Source organism: Poecilia formosa, unplaced genomic scaffold, assembly GCF_000485575.1.
Source record: "Poecilia formosa unplaced genomic scaffold, Poecilia_formosa-5.1.2 Scaffold256, whole genome shotgun sequence".
Classification (NCBI taxonomy): Eukaryota; Metazoa; Chordata; class Actinopteri; order Cyprinodontiformes; family Poeciliidae; genus Poecilia; species Poecilia formosa.
In genome coordinates, this window is record NW_006800195.1 from 41,317 (window position 1) to 61,665 (window position 20,349).

General features: G+C 42.0%; 1 protein-coding gene across 3 annotated transcripts in view; it reads right to left on the reverse strand.

The window, feature by feature from the left end:
- The window catches only part of ldb1b (LIM-domain binding 1b), a 31,830-nt gene extending 11,942 nt beyond the window's left edge, over positions 1 to 19,888 (reverse strand). The window contains exon 1 of one of the 3 annotated variants that reach the window (XM_007570140.2): positions 19,406 to 19,888. In XM_007570140.2, the coding sequence (XP_007570202.1) occupies positions 19,406 to 19,433 (28 nt within the window). In that variant the 5' untranslated portion in view covers positions 19,434 to 19,888. Of the gene's footprint in view, positions 1 to 1,408; positions 1,810 to 8,052; positions 8,134 to 19,405 lie in introns of those variants that run through there. The other 2 variants (XM_007570139.2, XM_007570141.2) reach the window with 2 other exon arrangements.
- Between the last annotated feature and the right edge of the window lie 461 nt (positions 19,889 to 20,349).

Below are 20,349 nucleotides of genomic sequence, written 5' to 3' on the forward strand. Positions count from 1 at the left end.
TGCATCTGTAGAATAAGTAATTGTAAAAAAAATAAATAAATAAGATACTAATGTGAAATTCAAGTACATACAACAAATTAAACAAAAAAAAAAACAACACTTCTTTCCTAGTTTATGTTAGCAGTAAAACTCTCAAGAGTTGCTTAAAAGGACGTGTATTAGTTTTCCATTAAACTATTCATTCAGGTTTGTCAATTAAAGATAAAAATCCCATGAATCTAAAGCAGGAGTAATGACAGTCAAGTATGCCCGCTATGTGTGTTGTAGACTGCAGAGAGCCTGTGGGAAAAGTTAGAAACCTAAAGGTAAACAAATAGGCTTTTTAAAACAGGTTTCCCCATCTTCAGCTAGGAAGAAAAGCAATAAAACACTCACTCATCTGAACCTCTGTCTGCTCTTTAAGGAACAACAAGCAGTTTGGATTGCAACACCACGCTATAGGCTGGATGCACCGCCAGATAAAGAAATAAATAAATAATCAATGGTTATGTGTCCATTAGTTGTTGAAAGCTCCATTAGCTCCTCTCCTCTCCTGTTAGCGGTTAATGACAGTCAGTCACAATCGCATCAGCTGGACTCCACTTCCTCCACTGGGAATCATGCTCCTCTCTCTTTTACAAGCAAACAACACATTACGTACGGTTTATGTATACATACTGTACATGTTCATGTGTTTTACATAAACTATGTAGTCAAACTTCAACCTAAACCCTATCCCCAAAGAGGCGTGGAAGCCTTCAACAGTTCGGATTTAATAGCATTGATCTCCTGTCACCAGACTAACTACTATCACTCCTCACTTTTTATTTTTCTAGGATTGGTTTCGTCACAGACGGCCACTGTGGTTTCTATTAGCGCTGTTTAGGAGAAACCAAGCAAACTACCCAAGTCATACACTTTTATATTTCTTTTTGTTACACTTTATGCATCTGTAATGCATGCTTCAACTTTACGCTGCTGAAACATTTCACTGTAAAGTTACAAGAATTGGTTACAAAGGCAATTAGAAAGGCAGCCATCGCATTATGTTAGCACGTAGCCACCAGCTAAGCTACGCTACAAGACCTACATGCAAGAAAACTGGGAATATCTGCAGCAAAACATAAAACCTATATATTTTGTGCCGAATCTAAGGTTCGCTTAAACACCCAGGTATAGAAGAGAAATAATCCTGACACCTTTCACAACTACAACACTGCCTCGCAGGCCTTTGACGGGCAGGCTAGTTTAGCCGTTAGCAGATAGCCTTTTGGCTAACGCCTTGACGTTATATTCCTTCTCTATGGCAAATCTCCTATTAAATGGCGATAAATTTCCAGCGCGAGTGCTCGTTAACCATATTTAATTGCATTAGGAGTCGCGTTTCACAGTAGAAAATCTGTCTTTCGGCGGAAAAGTGACCTTTTACCTGCGAAGAAGTCCAATCAGAAAATTGATGTTTACAGATCCGTGATGATAGACCGTGTGTACGCTCCGTGCGTAAAAACGGATAGGCCCGCTGGACGCAACGTACCCACACAACAATACGTCCTTTCCCAACAGAATCAATAAAAAAAAAATCTCCTCAAAACGAGAGACAACAGCGGAATAAGGCCGAAATTGCGGGAGTTGGTAGTTTTATGTTTTGTCCCGCATGAGGCCTTGTCCGTGGACTGGAGCCTGCTGTGGGTTTACATACGGACCCCGATGAGCCCTTTGTTCACGGGAGGACATGAACAATAGCTGTAGGCCCTCCTCCTTTCCGTCTGCAATGCATTTGCTCCTCTCTTCTCTGCCCAGCACAGTCAGCCACCCTCTCCCCCCGTTTTATTCCCCTTCCTCTTCTTCTTCTTCTTCTCCTCCTCCTTGTCCACCACCACCACCTCCCCCTTTAATGCACAACTGCACATAAAGGTTGTCTGGTAAGCATTTTTCCCCTTCCTCCTCCCTGCATCCCATCTCTTCCTCCTAACTGACACAGATGAGAATTGGCCTAATGCAGCTGACTGGAAATTTGCGTGGAAACAAAGATCATGTTGACTGCAAAGTGGTTTTCATGTTTGCCTAATTAGTGCACATCAGCTTGCTCCTAACAGCCGAACTGGGACAGCCGGAGAGCCCTGGCTGTACACAGTGGGCTCATTCAGTGTGATGCAAGAACTGCTGATGCAGCAACACGATCAGTCTGAAGAAGATTAAGATCTTCTAAACTTTCACAGAAGGTATGAGACCGAAGCGGTTTGAATTAATTGCGTTTTAAAGTTTGTACACTGAACTGTCTCCAAGGTGGACAAGCCAGATCCATCAACAGGGTAAGTTTTCTCTCTGCAAGTTTCTGCTCAGACTGCAGACACACTCACACACGCATGGATGCACACACACACACGCACACACACACTAATGAGCACACACACACAAAGATGCTAAGCCAAAAGGAGAATCCCACAGGCTTCTAAATCGGCTTAAATCGCCTCAATTTATAATCAGATATTCAGATCACAGCCAGCGAGATCCCACCCATATGGCCAAGATTGAAATATAAAAAGAACAAGTAGGGTCAGACTAAAGCCAACAATTTTTGACATTTTTGTGCCCCCTAATCTTTACAGATGCAATGCAGCACCAATGTCTTGGGCCACCTTTCATTTCTGTATCAAACAGGTTTGTAAAAGGAGATATAGAAGAAAACGCGCAGCGTATTGGAAGACCTTCCGTTCGTTCATCCATTGTCTTCTGCTCACCTAGATCCATTCACAAGAGTGAGATTGTCTCTCCTCAGCAGCACTCTCCATCTCATTCTAGGTAATTCCTCTGCTTTTCCTGGTATAAAGTCCCTACAGTGAGCTCTGGGTCTGCCCTGGGGTCTGCTTCAAGTTGGTGCACCCAGAAAACTTCCAGGTGGCATCCTGATCAGATGTCTGGACCACCTCTACTGACTTCTTTGGATGGGCAAGAAGAGGTGCATACAGTAACACCGTCAGCCACATTTCCCAGTTTTGCCACCAGACAGAAAGAGCTTAGGGCTCGATGCTGAATTCACCTTCATATTTACAAGCATATGCATGGTTGAAGAGAGAGAGGGTGTAATAATTGTAAAATGTTCTGTACACAAAGTAACAGATATATGTATGTATTTAGTAATTTATATAGTAGGAGTACACTTCTGCTGTCTGCTACCAGTTGTTGAGTACAGGATGATCTGTGAATGGTACAGAAATGAAAGGTAGATCTCTTAAGGCTGAGCCCTGCCATGCCACAGAGTTAGCTCGTCCCTGCTGCTTCTCAGTCTTTCGGTCATGAACCATTTTAGGGCTGGTAATTCAACAGCTTTGCCCTTTGTCTTAGCTCTCTCTTCACCGCTACAGAACAGAGCGCTGCAGTGTTACAACAGACGAGGTCTCGGTCCATCTATCCATTCCCAGCTCCATCATATGTCGCTCGTGAACAAATCGCCGAGATACTTGAGGCAGGATGAAGTAGCCCACAATTTTTTTTGCCAGTGAAGAACCACGGACTCCGGTTTAGAGGAACCGACTCTCATTCCAGGCTCTGCTCTGTTAGCTAAGACGCCTATACATTAAAAACTGAAGGACACATGGCCTGAGGAAGCCATCAGAACCAAAACATCTGCAATAAGCAAAGATGAGAACCTGAAGTTTGCAAACCACACACTTTCCATGACTACCGCTTAAGATCCTGCCAGTGGATGCTCCAAACAGGACCAGTGATGAAGGGAAGCCACATCGAAAACAAGCTCAACTTTGTGCCGACACAGGTCCTGCTTTGGTTATACTATTAGCAGATAGCCTTGAAAAATAATTTTTCAAAAAAGTAATTTTAATAATGTTTTGTTTTTTGTTTTGTTTTTTTACACTGATGGCTTTTTTCTGAAGGAGAACCCTGAATAATTTCTTTTGTTTTGGGTCTATTTTTCCTGTCAGTGTTATCTACACTAGCCTGGTAAAAACCAGCCCCTTGTTCTACTCTTTACTTCATTTAGAGGGTCTGGTCTCTTGGCTGGTGATCAACGATTTTTTTGCTGGAGGTGTGGAGTCTGTTGAAGTTTTAAATTTTACCCGATTACTAAAGTGACGCATGTAAAGCGTAATGAAAGCTGCTACGAAACCTAAGCTGTAAACAACCGTCTGTCACTGGGACGTCTGTTAAAGTTAATTCAATATTTAGAAACATGGTCATCAAGGACTGAATGGCTTCGTTCACTACTTCCTCCGTTGCCATTGCTAAAACTACAGGCACAATTCAATTCTAAAGAAAATCAACATTATCGTTCACAACTTCACCTTCTGTTCGCTGATCGGCCCGCTTGAAATTCTACCAGGGAAATGAAAATCAAGCGTAATTGCATAAAAAGGCAATGGCCAGGTTAGATCCACACTGCTTCAAAAATGTTTAGCTCCAGCTTAAGATATTCAGTTTAATTTACCTTATAAGTTGGGAGTTAGATCTAGGAATAACACCAACCATGTTCCTGCTGAAAATCTGTGAACACATGGGAATTTGCTAATTGTTGTATGAGCCTTTGGCCCCTTCATCTACACGATTATAGGTTGTATAGCTTTAAGACTGACAACGTATTCATTAAAATACAAGCTACTAGTGGTATAAATAAACAGCCTTTTAATGAAGCTGTTTGTATGGGATTTTAAAGCTGGAGTTGGTGAGAAATTTCTGGCTTGAGGGAACTTTTCTCTTAGATTTTCTGAAGTAGAACTTAAAAGAAATGTTTGTTTGAATTCTTTGATTCCTTTATAAAATGTCTTGGATCACTAAGCTGTTTCAATACGCAGGATACATAATCAAACATTTCTTTCTGCATTTATTTTCTATCAAAACAAGTCGTCCTTATACCACGACACATCCTCCACCATGTTTTACACACTGCTCACTATTTTATACACATCAACAATAATTTGAATCAGACTCGTGTTCTTCAGCCCATATGACAGGGTTGCTAAAGGTTTTACATCTAATTGTTGCATAATTAGGTCACCATCCTCCTGAGACTCTTTCTGATGAGGTCCTGACAAATAATTGATGCATCAGTTTCCAGGTCAGGTGTCACATTTTTGAAGGAGCTTTTTTCCTTTCTGACGTCCATCGACATAACATAACATAACATAACAACTAGGAACTCCGATGGCGTTTCAGTCCTGGCCCCCGGCATTTTGACCTCGACTTTTTTCCTTTTCTTAACAACATAATACAGACTACAGATAATAGACAATTAATGTCTGTCTCCTGGTTCATCTTTGACATTCTTCGTGTATGCAAACAAAAACAGAAAACTAGACAGATTGTTGTTAAAATAAAAGCATAAAAAGTGCTGAAAAAATTATAAAACTGGCTCATCAGTTGCGCTTCCGTAACTATCTTGCATAAATTAATAGACGAGAGCTGGGTGGCTTAATAAAGAAAATACTTAGGTATGGAGACCAGACTAAAAATAAAACTTAAGCAAAAGACAACAACTTTAAAAGATTATAAAAACTCTTTGGGAGGCATGGTTTAAAACAGAAAACTGATGATGATTAATTTCATGTTTGAAAAGATCTCATTGCTTTTACTGACCAAACGATTTTCCTCTACTAGAAGAAGCTGCTGGAATCTGATTTTTTATTTATTTATTTTTTTTATCCATTTACTAATTCAATTAAATTCAGTTTATTTATAAAGTGCCAGTTCACAACACGTCGTCTCAAGGCTCTTCTGCAGTAATGAAAAAGAAAATTAATTCCAATCTGACATATTCCAAGCCAAGCGCCTCCTTTCCAATTGATCCTATCAAACAATGTAGTTCAGCTTATTATTCAAATTTGTTAAAAAGTTGTTTTTTTCTCCAAAGGAAGCCCTGTAGGCTGCACTGAGTCATTGACTTGCAGCTATCACTTCTCGTGGACGAGCATGCTGCGTTGACTGTCCCTCACACCGGCGACAGTCAATGCAAGCGTTAAATTTGCTGCAATCACTCATACTGAGCATGCAATTAAATCTCTGTGGAGAGCGTCACTGTGTGGTCTGGCTTTCACCACTTGTGTTGTCCAACTGAATAAGCGTGGTTATAAATAATGCTGAACAATCACTTTCAGACGATGACACATCTAGGATGACCACTGCTGTAATCGACTAATGTAGCAATGAGTTACAGTTGCGTAAAACAACAACAAAAAATGTGGTTCAAGAATAAACAAACAAAAATGCATTTTTATTGCTGCTGGTTTTTATTGCTGCTGGTTTAACTTGTCTTTATAATTTTGCTCTCCAGATTTCTCTTTTGTTCTGCTTTTGCTCCGTTTATTTTAAGGAGTCGTTAGCAAAGATGCTAGCCTTGCCTGCGGATAAATACATAAATCACATTGAAACCTGTTTTGCAGCATACGCAGTACATTTTCACTAATCCTAGAAACAGAAAACAATTTATCCTCAACACTTTGGAGACCAAATGACTTAGTTTTAATAAGGGAATTGTGCCAGACCCTCTTTATTTTGTATCTAGTTGTTTGTCAGATCTATGAGAGCCCCTTTTTCTAAAAAAAAAAAAATAAATGTTCCATTAAGATTTAGCATGTTTCTTGTTAATTAGTAAAAGAGAGTAACAATAAAGTGTTTGCCTTTTAAGCAACACAAACATTTGACATTTTTTGGTGCACATATACCTTCCTCGTGAAGATCTTGACCCAGGTGGCAAAAGTTTTGACACTAGCAGCATATGATTGTGATTTCTGTAATGAGGATATAAATATTTTCAGCGTCAAATAAACTAATGTTAAAGCACACCTGCAAACATTGATATTGATAAGTTAAAACTGGTAAAAACTGATCCATGTGCATTTATATTAGAAAAAGGCAAAAGGCCCTAGTCTCTTGTTTTTTTTGTTGTTTTTTTTTCCTTCAGAATAGCAGGTGCAAATTAAAAATCAAACCATGTATTAAACATTTAAAAAAATAACATGTACACGTGTGGGTGTGTGTACGTTTTATTTTGTGGCGTTGAAATAATTGTTTCTGTTCCAGCAGAGACAAGCAAACGTTACCTAACCTTAAAAAACAGGTTATATTTGACCTGAGCACAGTATACAATTCTACCTTCGCAGTCTCTTCTGTATGAAACAAATATATAAGTTGCGGTGTTACTCATTTACAGAGGATAATCTGCTCGAAGCCTCGTCTCTCACCCGACCAGCAGCAGCAGAAGCTCCAACTGACTTTATGTTTGTTGCTTCTGACCAAAGTAAGCTTGTTTCATGAGCGCTTCACAGCTCACAAGCCTCCTGTCAGTCTGTTGGCAGCATCTTTGTGAGTCTAGCACCAGGGGAGCTGTAGTCAATAGTAGCTCGGAGTGTCTGTTGCGGGTGACTTATGTGGATTTGCCTATCTTACATTCACTGGCCCCTGTCACCATGGAAACTCGAGCAGTCCACACCGACACAACCGGAGAGCGGCTAAGAAACCCATGGAAATGGACACACAAGAGTTAATCCTGTGTGAGTCTGTGTGTGAGTGTGTGTGTCTCCAAAAGCTTCCCCATTGAAATGGTACATGACGGGGTTAATCCCCGCTGCGTGTGGATGTGTGTGTGTGTGTATGTGGACGTGTGTGCAGCGGAGTGATGGAGAGGAGGTGGGGGTGGGAGGTGTGCCGGGATAAGGCTTGAAGGGCTTACACACACCGTCTCTTTCGTTCTCAGGCATAGGGTCGGCCTTATCTTCAGCCAGCACCCCAAGCAGCGAGGCACGCACACACACACACGCTGACGCCTAACCTTCATTTCACCAGCTACACTTCTAGCTGCACAGTCACACCTAAAGCCATAAATCCATGTCTGTGAAGTGATTAAAGCTGGCACAAGTTGGTGCTGAATAACCAGGAATAATCAAATAACCGTGCTGGAATGGGCTGAACTTTTTTTTCCCTCTACTGCTCTAGTTGATAAGACAAACTAAAGTTAAATCCATCTGATGTGTTTCAGGTGTTTTTTGCTTCCAAATCAGGAACGAGAAGGACTAGAATAAGGAAGGAAGGAAAAAAAAACAAACAAACAAACAAAACCCTTACCTCCTTCGGACTCGAGCTGCTCTGACATCGCCATTTTGCCACCTACAAATGCACTTTCACAGCTATACCCAGATCTGACTCAGACGCTGTGTTTTCATGCCTCTCCCACTCTCTGATATCTCCCATGTCCAGACTGTCAGGCTCAGGGGCACATCAAGGGGGGAGCGGGGGGTGCCTGCAGCGTCTATGTGTGCGTGTGCCACTGGGTGTTGGTGCGTGCGCGTGCGTGCAGCCACGTGCACATGTGCAAATGTGTGCAGCTTGCCACTTCCACTTGCTCGTCAACAGGAAACTGAGCGCCACATGCATCTGCCCAACTTCTGATAACAACCGTCCCCGTCGCCCTCCCCTCAGCTGGGATCCGAGGACAGCCTCGTGTCGTTTCTGACTGCAGGAGACCGTCCTGATTAATCTGATCCGAGCCCACTTCTGCTAACTGCTGTTTTTTCCGTTTCTTCCTCCCAGAGACAGAAATGGAAAAACGAGTTGCTGGTGGTCAAACAGGACGTTTCTCCCCTCAAGTTCTCAGATTATCCCGCTGCTCCGCACGACAGATATCTTCCCTGGTAATCTTCTTTTGCTGGCCAGCGGGTGTCAGAAGTTAAACATTCGGCGGCTTAAGTTCTTCACTTTTACTAAATAAGATGCAGAAACAAAAGCACTCGTGTGAAATTTGTCGCTGATGAGTAGAGTAAACACTTTCAGGGTGAAAGCAATCAAACTGTGATCAGACTGTGAAACGTGGTACTCAATTTGGGCTTGCAGATTTCTTAATTCATTTATGTAACATTAGCGTAATATTAGAAACATTCTATCAAAATTCAAAGCAAATGAAATTGTCGTAGCAACATCTTGATGAGTTTTTGTATTTATTACTTTACTCTCCATTTGATTTATTTTTACTGCATGAGGTAAAATAAATTCTGAATATTTCTGAGGTTTTTTTTTTTTTACCATTTACCAATGTAAACATGCAATAAATGAATAGTTATACTAAGATCTTTTTCATAATAGTTAAATTAAGTAAAGAAACACAAAACAAACAAAACCTCAAGAGCACAGACAGGAGAGGAAACGGGGAATTTTAGATGTCAGAAAATCATTGTCCAAAATAATTAAACGCTTAACTTTTATCCAAGCGTTACAAGCTTCAGGTGTTTAAGGAAAGAGATTTCTTGGCTCATAACTCTGAGTTCAGAAACCATTGAGCAGAGGAAACAAAAATGTTGTTATCAAACGCCACTTTTTCATCAACTCGTCCGGAATCGGTCTCACAGTGTTTCAGCTCGGCTGATGGTAAAATCTCTTCAGGATTTGCTCTAAAACCAGGTCAGAACTTTGTCTGATTAGAAAGTTCTGTTGCAGAGCAACTTCTACTGATCGTGACTCTGGGTTTCAATCGGTCTGCGGTCTTCCTGCAGTCTTTGGAGCGTCAGAAGGCAGATAAAGACATGTCCAACTTTCTCATCATCTACCTCTATGGAAAGCCACACTGGGCCAATGAGTTCACCAACATCACCCAAAAGCACCCGCGGTTCTGGTTCATCATCTGGCTTGATGATTTCCTCACTATGAATCAGGAGCAGAGCTGAACATAAAGAAAGAACGCTCTCAAAGAAAATAGAGGAGGAAAATCAAAACTCTGAACTTCACTCAAAAATTAGACAAAAGTGAGAAAGCGTTTGAAGCAAAAAAAATAAATAACCGTATCACAAAAGGGCGATTAGACCGCAGCTCACCTCGGCACCGTCTGGGGAAGGAGTCGTCACGAGAACTTGATCAACCAATCAGAGAGAAGCCATGTTGTGGTTTGTAGGCAATGAGAAAATTGAAATGTATTAGCATTTCAATAACATCTTTCAAGCTCGAGTCTGAGTCTGTGATGTAATTTTGAAAGTAATAATTCTTTGAAAATGTAGAAAGAAACTTTGAGATGCTTTAGATACTTAAGATTTATAAAAATACTGATATTTTGAAGGCTTTGGATGCCATTGGATGAAACGTTGCTGTGACTAACTCTAAAAGTTCAACAAGATCATTTTCAAAGGTCATGGTGGGAACAGTTAAAGTCAGCAAAAGGTCAAATCTGGTGTGCTTGAATAAGTGGCTGAAATATATTATAGGCTAATGTACAGATATTTTTGCAGTGCTGTTGTTTCTGTGGTTTTGCTCCTGTTAATGTCTGGCTGCTCTGTTCCATTACCGTTAATGCACTGAACCAATAAGTCGACTCTCTTTACTCCATAATGAGCCTGAGTGAGCTGTGTAATTATATTTATTCAAAAAACCCAAAGGAAAAAAAAAGGAAAAATGTTTAAAAAAAACAAACGCATCAGGATGTAAAGAAAACTGGTCATTTATTCTGGTTGCTAAACTTCAGCAACTTTGAGAACATAGCACATCAAACCTAAAGCTTTAAAAACCCGTTAAAATCAAGGATTTATTTTAGTATGACGTTCAGAATCACGCTACAAATGTTGTTTATCCATGGATTTTTTTTTTCATGTTAGTCTCATATATTTAAAACGTTTTTACAAATTTCAAATTCAAATCCTTTCCCAGCTTAAAATTTCAGATTTTTTTGTTGTATATATTCAAATTTATAACAATTTGAATATTTGAGAACAAAACGTTGACATAGTTCAGGTTTACAGTTTGGATGTTCGTGAAAACAACCAACACAGTGAAGAGGTCATTTGACCAATGTGGTAAAGATATAGAAATTTTAAATTGGATTAGAATACTCTATATTATACACAAATGCCTTGGAGCACCTTTTCTTTTGTTGTTTTTAAAAACATAAAAAGAGACTTTGCTGCCAATCTAAATTTAACAGAGTTAGAGAACCCCAGTTTAAACACGAGAGTTCAGAGGTCAGCAAAAGTTGAGATGATTTTTTTCTGTCCTTTTTTAAAGAAATAAAACAAAATTATAAATATAATAATCACACTTTTCGTTACTTAAATGAAACCCCCAAATTTTGTTTTTCCATGTTCAGTTTAGTCTTCAGCCAGGACTTAATCCAAACTTTTCAAGACAGTGGATAACTGTGTTGTTATCAAAGTTCAAACATGTGAGTTTAAAGTTTAGAGCTTTGAATTGAAAAACTTTTTCCATCTAATGTAAACTCTGTATATGGTTTTAATGCTGCTCCAACAGCATTAGTGATCACCGTAAGTCCCAATAGATGCCAATAAAATGCTAGAAGAATCTATTTAGATAAACCAATTATCCTTAGATGCATATTTTTGGACAGCGGAGAAACTTGGGGTAGGCCATTTTCCATCCTGTTCATATTGCATATTTTGTTTTTAAAATTATAAGGCCTGAAATGATTACTCTGATCAACTGTGAAGATGAATGTATTATTGAAATAATAGTCAACTAATTTTGTAATCCATTAATTGAGTGAACAGACTCAAAAAATAGTGACTGGCTGTTTTACCTTCACCCGGTTCAAGCTCACTAAAGCTATAATATGTTTTTGCATTTCAGGCCATGAAATAGTAATTTTCTTATTTAAAAAAAATTGATTGAATTATTTGTTTATTTGCATCCTTTAATGTGTTTCTAATATTGTATTAAAATCTGTAGAATGTGCCAATTGTTTCTCCGATTAATCGTCAGAAAATTTGATAGAATAATCACCTATTAAAATAATTGTTAGCTGCAGCCATAAAAATTACAAATGCTGGGATTGTGGATTTGTGCACGGCCTAATAAAGCAACTCAATTTAAACAGAAATAAAAAAGAGGCTCATCGTCGCTGACGGCACATCCTCAGAAGGAAAAACTCCAGCTGACCTCCAACCTCATGTTGTCCTTTGACAACAGCGCCCTCTTGTGGCCGCAGAGAGTCGGCGTGTTGTCATTTTCATCCTGCCCCACAGTATATTATTTCCCCGCTCCCACTGGGTGAATTCCCTGTCCAGGGTTTTCTTTGGCAGGCGAACACAGAGGCTCTGCAGCAGGGGGAACTTCAGCTTCGAGTGCGTCACATGTTACAACAGGCCGCACCACCAAGGGGAGGGCGGAGGGGTTAAATTAGAACAAGGGTCAGCTGTGAGGCGGCGTGGCATTAAAGTGTGTGTGTGTGTGTGTTTTTTTTATCTCTGTGATAATGAATGCTAACAACAATAAAACAGAAAAAGTGCTGCAGGAAGCCGGCGATCAGGATTATTCCCCATCATCTCAGCCTCTTTCCTGTGTCGGTGTGCCAGATGTGAGCGCGGCGTCAGCTGACAGCTGTGTGAGTGGAGATGACAGTGCCCTGATGCTGCCTTCTCTGTTCTCTGGGAGCCATTTTGTCTGTCTCTGATCTCAGAGTCAGGTCTGCTCTCTCTCCCCCTCCACACATTACCCCCCCCTACCCACCCCCACCCTCCTTCAGCCAATCACGTCAGCGCTCAGCCTTGCAGAAAACATAGAAACACAGTCTGATCTCTTCCTCACTCCCCGTCTCACCCACTCCTCCCGCGCTCCTACAGTGCTCATCTCCCACTTGTCTCTTCCGCTCGCTGCCTTTCTCTCCCTCCTCCGTCACCTTTCCTCCCCCTCTCCCCTCCCCTCCTCTTCCTCTCTTAATCCACATCTTTTCCTCGGTGTCTGCTCTCTCCTGCTCTCCTCCCCTCTGTCACACCCTCCTCCTCCTCTTCAGGCTCTCTTGTTGTGCAACCGTTTTTAAACAGCTCAGCCTTTGTGCGTTTTTGTCTGTTGCCATTTCAGCCAGAGCTGCAGTCTTTACTCATTTTCCTCCAATCAGGGACACCATGTGACTCTCTGCATGAGAGGGCACACACAGCCTCTTCCCTCCTCCCCCATCCAGCCAGCCAGTCAGTCCATCCAGCCAACATACGCTAGCAATCAGGAGAAGTCAAAGGAGTAAGAAAGAGGGAGCGAGTGGAAGGAAAGATGGAGGTGGACGCACACTGCAGAGGACAAGGTGGGCCGTGCTGGAAAGGTCTGGGGGGCCGGGGGTGGATGGAGGAGGGTCCTAGAAGGTCAACCAAGAGTCAGATTGACGAAACATCTGCAGCAACGTGGACTTGACTGTACAATCACACTATTCACTGGAGTTATTCCCACACTCTCGCCTCTGTTTATATCACCCACATGTTGGGGCACATGCTGCGTGTGCATACACACACACACACACACACACACACACACAAACCCCTCTGAGCCCACACAAGAAGGGGGAGGATCCTTCTGTGTCGAACACCGCTCAGGAATGTAAACAAGAGGAGGAACAAGAGCGACTCAAGACGGGTTTTATCATTTTGTATGCATTGTTCCTTGTCATATTCTTCTCTTCTCCAATAGTGCCCAGTAAAAGCCGTTATGTCTATTAATTTTTTTCCACATTTTGCCACATTAAACCACAAACGTCAGTGGACTTTATTGGGATTTTATGGTGTAATAGACCTACACAACATAGAGTACAATTGTTAGAGATGCATGATTTGACCCCGTTTTCCAAATAAAGATCTGAAAAGTGGGGTGCACTTTTGTATCTGGACCAGCTTATTCTGACACCACTACATGGTTTCCAGGGTAACTAGTACACTGCACAGTGTCAAATGATCCAAACCCTTTTAAGAATCCGTTCACACCCTCACCTGTGGTGGCTCTGCACCATGAACGACTGAAACGACACGAAAACCTCTGAAGAGGACATGAGTGCAATGTCTTTCTTCAGAAAATGTGAATAAAATTAGAGTCACATCAGAATTTAGCTCTTGTAGCATTTCTCTTTTGTTGTTGGTTAAAAGACCACGAGACATTCCTCCTGCTAGCGCTGGGCTAGCATGTTTGTTTTGGTTCTACTGACCCAGAATGCCTTACGCCGTGATTCGCTTCCGGTTTTTGGAACGTCTTCAGACTCACTTATGCATTCAAACTGTGCCAGAGTTCACTGTTCTCATTCGCATCAGAATCAGATTATGCATTTGTTTAACGCTGACTAAACAGGGTGTGAACGAACCCTTAAACTATGTGTTCTGTGAAGGCCTCGGAGGTTTGTTAATGAACAAACATCACCACAAAGACCAAGAAACACAGCAGACAGGTCATGGAGAAAGTTGCGGACAAGTTTAAAGTTGGGTTGGTTTACAACTGCAGACCTACCAGGACGAGGCCGTCCACCTCATCTGACAGACCAGGCAGTGGCCAGGGATCCACAACTCAGGTGGAAGAATTTCTTGACAAAAATAAACCAATTTTTATTTTTATTTTTTGGTGTATTGTCCAAAAAAAATTGCTTTTATAGAAGAAGAAAGACATAATTGAACAAAGTTCTGTTTGTAGTTTGTCGTGATGTGGGTAACGCACTGTAGCCAGACGAGACCGTAACTGAACTCTTTGGCCGACGAACGAGACACATATTGTGGAGCAGAAAAGTAATGGCTCTCCCATATGAGAGCTGATTTCTGAAGCATCAAAATCGACTCTCATAGACGGAGACACGTGATGAAAATTGTGTCATTTTGTTTGCAGGGAAGCATCCTCCATCTCGACAACAGGTCCGGGTCAAACTATTTTGCAAAAAACTCTTTGTGAAGTGTTGTGTGATTGGTCAGAAGTTTGCGGACGTGATTTATGCAGAAATGCACTCGGACAGAAATTAATATTTTTCACTTCAACTAGTCTGTTTCCAATTTCTCCCCTATCTGATTCTGCAGGAGACACAAATAGTTCTTAGCCAACGCAATGGGGCATTACGAACATTCGTGCAATTCTTCACAAAAAGCCTACAAAGATTGTCAAGTGTCTAAAAATTCCTTAATGGATATTGCCAAGTCATTGTCCCTGGAAGAGGCTGTTTGCAGGAAGGTGTGGCGCTCTGTCCTTGACCGTTTCCCTACATGCTATAGGGGCGTGACGTATACTGAAGCAGGAGGGGTGTCACCCAGCTGGCCTGCGCCGTTTATGGAAGGTGTGTGAATACGAACATCGACTGCTCGGCTTTGCATGAAGTTTGGGAGAGCCTCAACGCTGCACACACAAAACATGGTGGTGGCAGTACTGTGGGGATGCTTTTCTTCAGGTGGAATAGTTGATGGATGAAGCTAATTTGAGTGCGATCCAGGAAGAGAACCCAATCGAAGTCGAGACTGATGTAAAAGTTCAACTTCCAGCAGGATAACGACCCTAAGCTTACAGTCAGAGTTGTAATGGGACGGTTTAGATCGAAACATATTCATGCGTTGGAAGTCAAAGAAAGTCCAAGAAAAATGGGCAAAAGCTTCAGTCTCTACATGTGCAAAGCAGGTAGAGACAAACCACAAAACACTTCAAGCTGGAAACTCAACAAGAAGTGGTCCTACAAAGTGCTGAATCAAACGCATGGCACCCCTTTTAGAGTTTCATGTTACATGTGCATTTTCTTTCGCATACCAAATCTGAAGTGTGTTGCTCTACCACATCTGTCCCTATAAAATACTTTGAAGTTTGCAGTTGTAGAGTGACTGAATGTAGAAGCAGCTCCATAAGTTCTTTGATTCATTTTCGGTGTTATAAAAGCAGAGAGGGAGCACTGACGTGGCTGTAAATGTGCAAATTAAACCAGCGCCTCCGTTGGGTCAAGCCGGGGGTTCATCTGGAGTTGACATGAATGAATGGAGATGATTGTTCCGTATTTGGAAGTCGTGTTTACATTGGTTTTCAGTTACCTCGGTGTGTGTGAGTGAGTGCAGGTGAGGTTTTCTTTTTTTATAAATCCAAACACCTTGTTTCCCAGCATGTCACTCCTGAAATGAAAACCCTACTTTTGTCTTCCAAATTAAAGTTCTTGTATTTGTGAGTTAAAAAAAAACAACTCCTTTTCTTTCTGAAATTAAACCACAAGCCTGGTGAAAAAGCAAAAGCAGAGAAGCTGAAGCAACAAAACAAAGAGGGAACACCAGACCGAACAATCGGAGTGCGAGAATTAGTGCAGTCATACGTCTTTTTTTGGAAATTTCCATGACCATGTTGATTAAGTATGCAATCCGACCGCAAGATAGCCGAGGAGGCTCGGTTCTAAACAAACGCTCCTGCCTCTGCTGCGCAGGCTCGTTTAACGGCTGAGGTGGCAGCGTTTGCCTTCGTAGCACGGGGCGCTGCACACAGATTGGAAACACACGTCTGCACGAAGGCTGCTGTGTGCATGCAGCTTACTCTGATGCAAGGTATACGTTCCCCCCCTCCATGCAGCTGTGTGTGTGTGTGTGTGTGTGTGTATCTCTGAAGAACGCATCCTTGTCTGATTTGATCGCAGCGTCGACACTTCCCTGCATCGCCCAGCCTTTAACATCAGTCTCCCAGAAGAGAAATCTGGCACTGCTTCTCAGCTTTGCTCCCTCTTAACTTTCCATTTTGAAATAATCCGCCAGCTAAAGAGTTTCCAGAACCTCAAGAACATGGAACCGGTTTAGGGTTACGTCTTTTTTAAAGTCGGGAAACGTGATCCCAGATGAGCGGTCGGGTAAATTCCCTCATCCACAAGCCCGGCTGTTTGAGGTTTGACCGCTGCGGCTGCTGTGGTCCTGCATGGAGGGGGGAAAGAGACGAGGCCACCTCCACACAACTTCCACAGTGCTTTACTTTCTCCCCTCCCGCTGCTAAATATTACACCGTACTGTAGAAATGAAGGCACATCTGTCATGATTATGAATAGATTTTCAGTGTCAGGATTATATTTCAACATCCTGCACCTCCTATCAGGGGTGCTACATAAATCGCTGTAACACTTAATAATAGACCGCCTCCGGCCCAGCAGCGGTGGGGTTTATTTCTAGACCTCAATTCTTCTTGTTTCTGTTCTCCTCAGACTGATTAAAGTTAATGCAATGAGAAGGATCATCTGTTTGCTGTCACCCAAACACAACTTTTGCTCCTCGGAAGTCATTCCTCTATCAGTTTGGTGAGATGTGATGGATAGGTTCCTCTCAGCTCCCTGTGGCAGCACTGGCTGGACTACAGATTAATCCTCTTGTAATTTGGGAACATAGAAGAACCAACGAATGGTTCACAAGAAGGCAGAGAACCCAGGCAGCAAGTACCGATAGGAGTAACTGTAACATGTATAATACTTTGTGCTTTAAGAAATTTAAAGTGGACGGTAAACGGTAGCTGCATTTCCATAACAAATGTGCACAAAACTTTTTTTTTATATCTTGCTGACGTTGAGGAAACACAATTTTGCAATTGTGGTGTTTCCGTTTAAAAAGAAATGCAATCAAAATCACATGCGAATGACTTAAAGCATTTAAAAACACACAGCGCAGTCATCCTCCTACCACTTCCTGTCGTCTTCTTCGTCTTTTCCGGCAGTAGTAACATCTGGCTGTTCGTCACATGACTCGTGTGAAGTGAAAAAATGTTTCCATTGCAGTTTTGCAAAATACACAAATTTCCATATTCAAAAGCTATCAAAAAATGTTGTTGTTTTTTTTCTAAATTGACCCGTTTCCATTAAGAGAATTTATTTTCTTAATTCCAATTTGCGCAATTATACGGTCCGTGGAAATGCAGCAAGAATTACACTGTATTCATACAAATGTAACTTTTAAACGTCTTTTTATAGCACAAACACAAACTGAATGGTGTTTTATTGGGAGTTTCTGTGACAAAGGAGTGCATAGTTGTGAATTTGCTCTGGTTTCCCTAAATAAAATCCAGTATAAATATCAGTGTTTGTAAATCAGGGAGAAAGTTGTGGAGAGGTTTGAAGCAGGGTTAGGCTCTAAATCAATACCCCAAACTTTAAACATCTCTTAGAGCTCAGGAGAAGAAAGTGACACAACGGCCAACCAACCAAAAAATGGATGCCCACCTAAAGTGACTGGCTGGGCAAGGAGTGAATTAATCAAAGAGAGGCCTGCTGCAACTCTGGGGGAGCTGCAAAGAGCCACAGCTCAGGTAGTGAAATCTGGTGACAGAGAAACCTTTAGATGCGCATTCCACAAATCTGGACTTTATGGAAAGTGTCAAGAAGAACAGCATAGTAGAAAAAATACCCCGTCCTGTTTAAAGTTTGCCACAAGTTCTGGTCAGATAAAACCAAAACCGAACTTCCTGACACACATGCAAAACTTTATGAATGACAGAAAACTAAAATATCGGTAAAATATTAAATATTATTGTAGCATAATCATGCTGTGGGACAGGGAAGATGATTTAATTGGATGAGAAAATGGGCAGAGCTAAAACAAAGACAGTCAAAGAAAGAAATAAAAATAACAGTCTTTAGACTGAGGTGGATGTTCAAATTCCAGCAGGAAGAAGCAGCGCTGCAGACACGTGGGTTTTGGATCAGAGTCCAAAATTAAATCCAATTTAAAATTTGTGGGACAGTTGGAAAATGTATATTCTTTGATGCTCCTCTGATACTGACCAATTATGCAAAACTAAATAAGTAAAAACCAGCAAATGAAGTTTCATTTACAGTCTGAAACTCCATTTTCAGACTGCAAACAAAGTTAAACGTGGCTCTGAAAATAACTGACCTCGAGGTTTTTATTGGTAAAACATCATTTTCCTTTCACTTTTCAGTTATGCTGTACTTTCTGCCGGTCTGTCACATGAAGTACCAGTGAAAAGCATTGAAGCGTTTGGCTGTAAAAGGACAAAATGTGGGAAACCAAAGTTGTGTCAACGCATTTTAAAGTCACAGTAAATCCATCATCGTTACAGATGCTAAAGCTGGTAACGATGACGGACAAACAAATGCATCAGAGCTTCTCATGTCAGACACTTTCTCTAATCCGATCTGCTTTTCCGATCTCTAACTGCTCATCAGCCTCTTTCTGGATCCTAAATGACAAACTCCCATGTGAGTCGTGAGACATGAAACATTCATTAATAGCTCCTTAGTGGTGGTGGCGGTGGGGAGGGAAAGGTCCAACAATCAATCATGCACGCCTCTGATCCGTGCCACTGAGCTTTGCCCTGCAAATGTCACACTCTGATCTTTCTCCTCTGCCACAAACCGGAGGAGGAGTGCCAACTTTTTACCTGCCAAAGAAACGCAAACAAGTGGAGGAAGAAGTTGCATTTGTGGCTCCATAGCAACAGCAGCAACTTCACGCTCAGATGTGGGCAGGCCAACAAAGATCTCCATCTCCTTTCATTTTCACACTCTGAAACTAGACAACATGTTGCACCTCCATCGATTCTACTTTTTAAGAGAGGTCAACCTCCCATGAGTCTTTGCAAGCAGGACCTCAGGGCCCCCCGAAGGGGCATCCTTTTTCCTCATTTTTTGTTCTTTTTTTTTTTTTGTTCTTTTTTCTTTCTTCCCAGCTTCACTCGCTGACCAAAACCACAACAACAACAACAACCAAGCGGTTAAAGTCAGCAGCGGTGTACTCACCGGGACACGCGCAGCCGCCCACGGACATCTTCTCACATGTCTGGTGTGAATCCGATCAGAATGATGGCGGTGGCTTCTGTTATCCCTTTCCTCTCCTTCCCTCTCTCTCGCCAGCCAGCCAGCCACTGAGGCTGCTCACATAAGCGTCTGTTATCCCCACGTTTCACACACACAAACACACACCGATACACCAACAGGGAGCACGGAGAGAGGAGGGGACGTGGAGAGAAAGAGAGAGAGAGAGCGATAGGGCGAGAGAGAGAGAGAGAGAGAGAGAGAGAGAGCGAAAAGAGGGGGAAAGACGAGGTTAGGAAAGAGCAAACAGACACTCGCACAAAAGGATCAGATTCTCCCACAGTTTGTAGCTGTAAACGGCGCAGCTGCACAGCCGTCTGTCTGTGAGAGAGAGAGAGAGAGAGAGAGAGTGTGTGTGTGTGTGTGTGTTAGTGTGTCTGGCGAATTTTGCTCCTGCCTCTGCTCTGCCCTCACCCTCATCAGCCCTGCAAATTACAGCTCAGGTGGGAGGAGAGAGAGAGAGAGAGAGAGAGACAGAGAGAGAGAGAGAGAGAGAGAGAGAGAGAGAGAGAGAGAGAACTGTCAAAGTGACCCAAGGCTGATTTCAGAGAACAACCTTTTTTTCTTTTACCTTTAAAATATGTAGAGAATGTTATTCAACACACATAGAGGTCCATGCATGACATAATCTTCAGGAAATCTGTCTTTTATGCGCGTGTGTGTGTGTGTGTGTGAGAGAGAGAGAGAGAGAGAGAGAGAGAGAGAGAGAGAATGTATGTATGTGTGTCCTGCAGCCGTCCGAGTGACTTGTTACCATCCAGCAAAGGTCTGCTACCCAGCGGGGGAGGCAGGGGGAGAAAATAGAGCGAGGGAGGGGGTGAGGTGGGGTCTGACGTGCCTCCTCTTCCTCACCCCTCCTCACCCCTCCG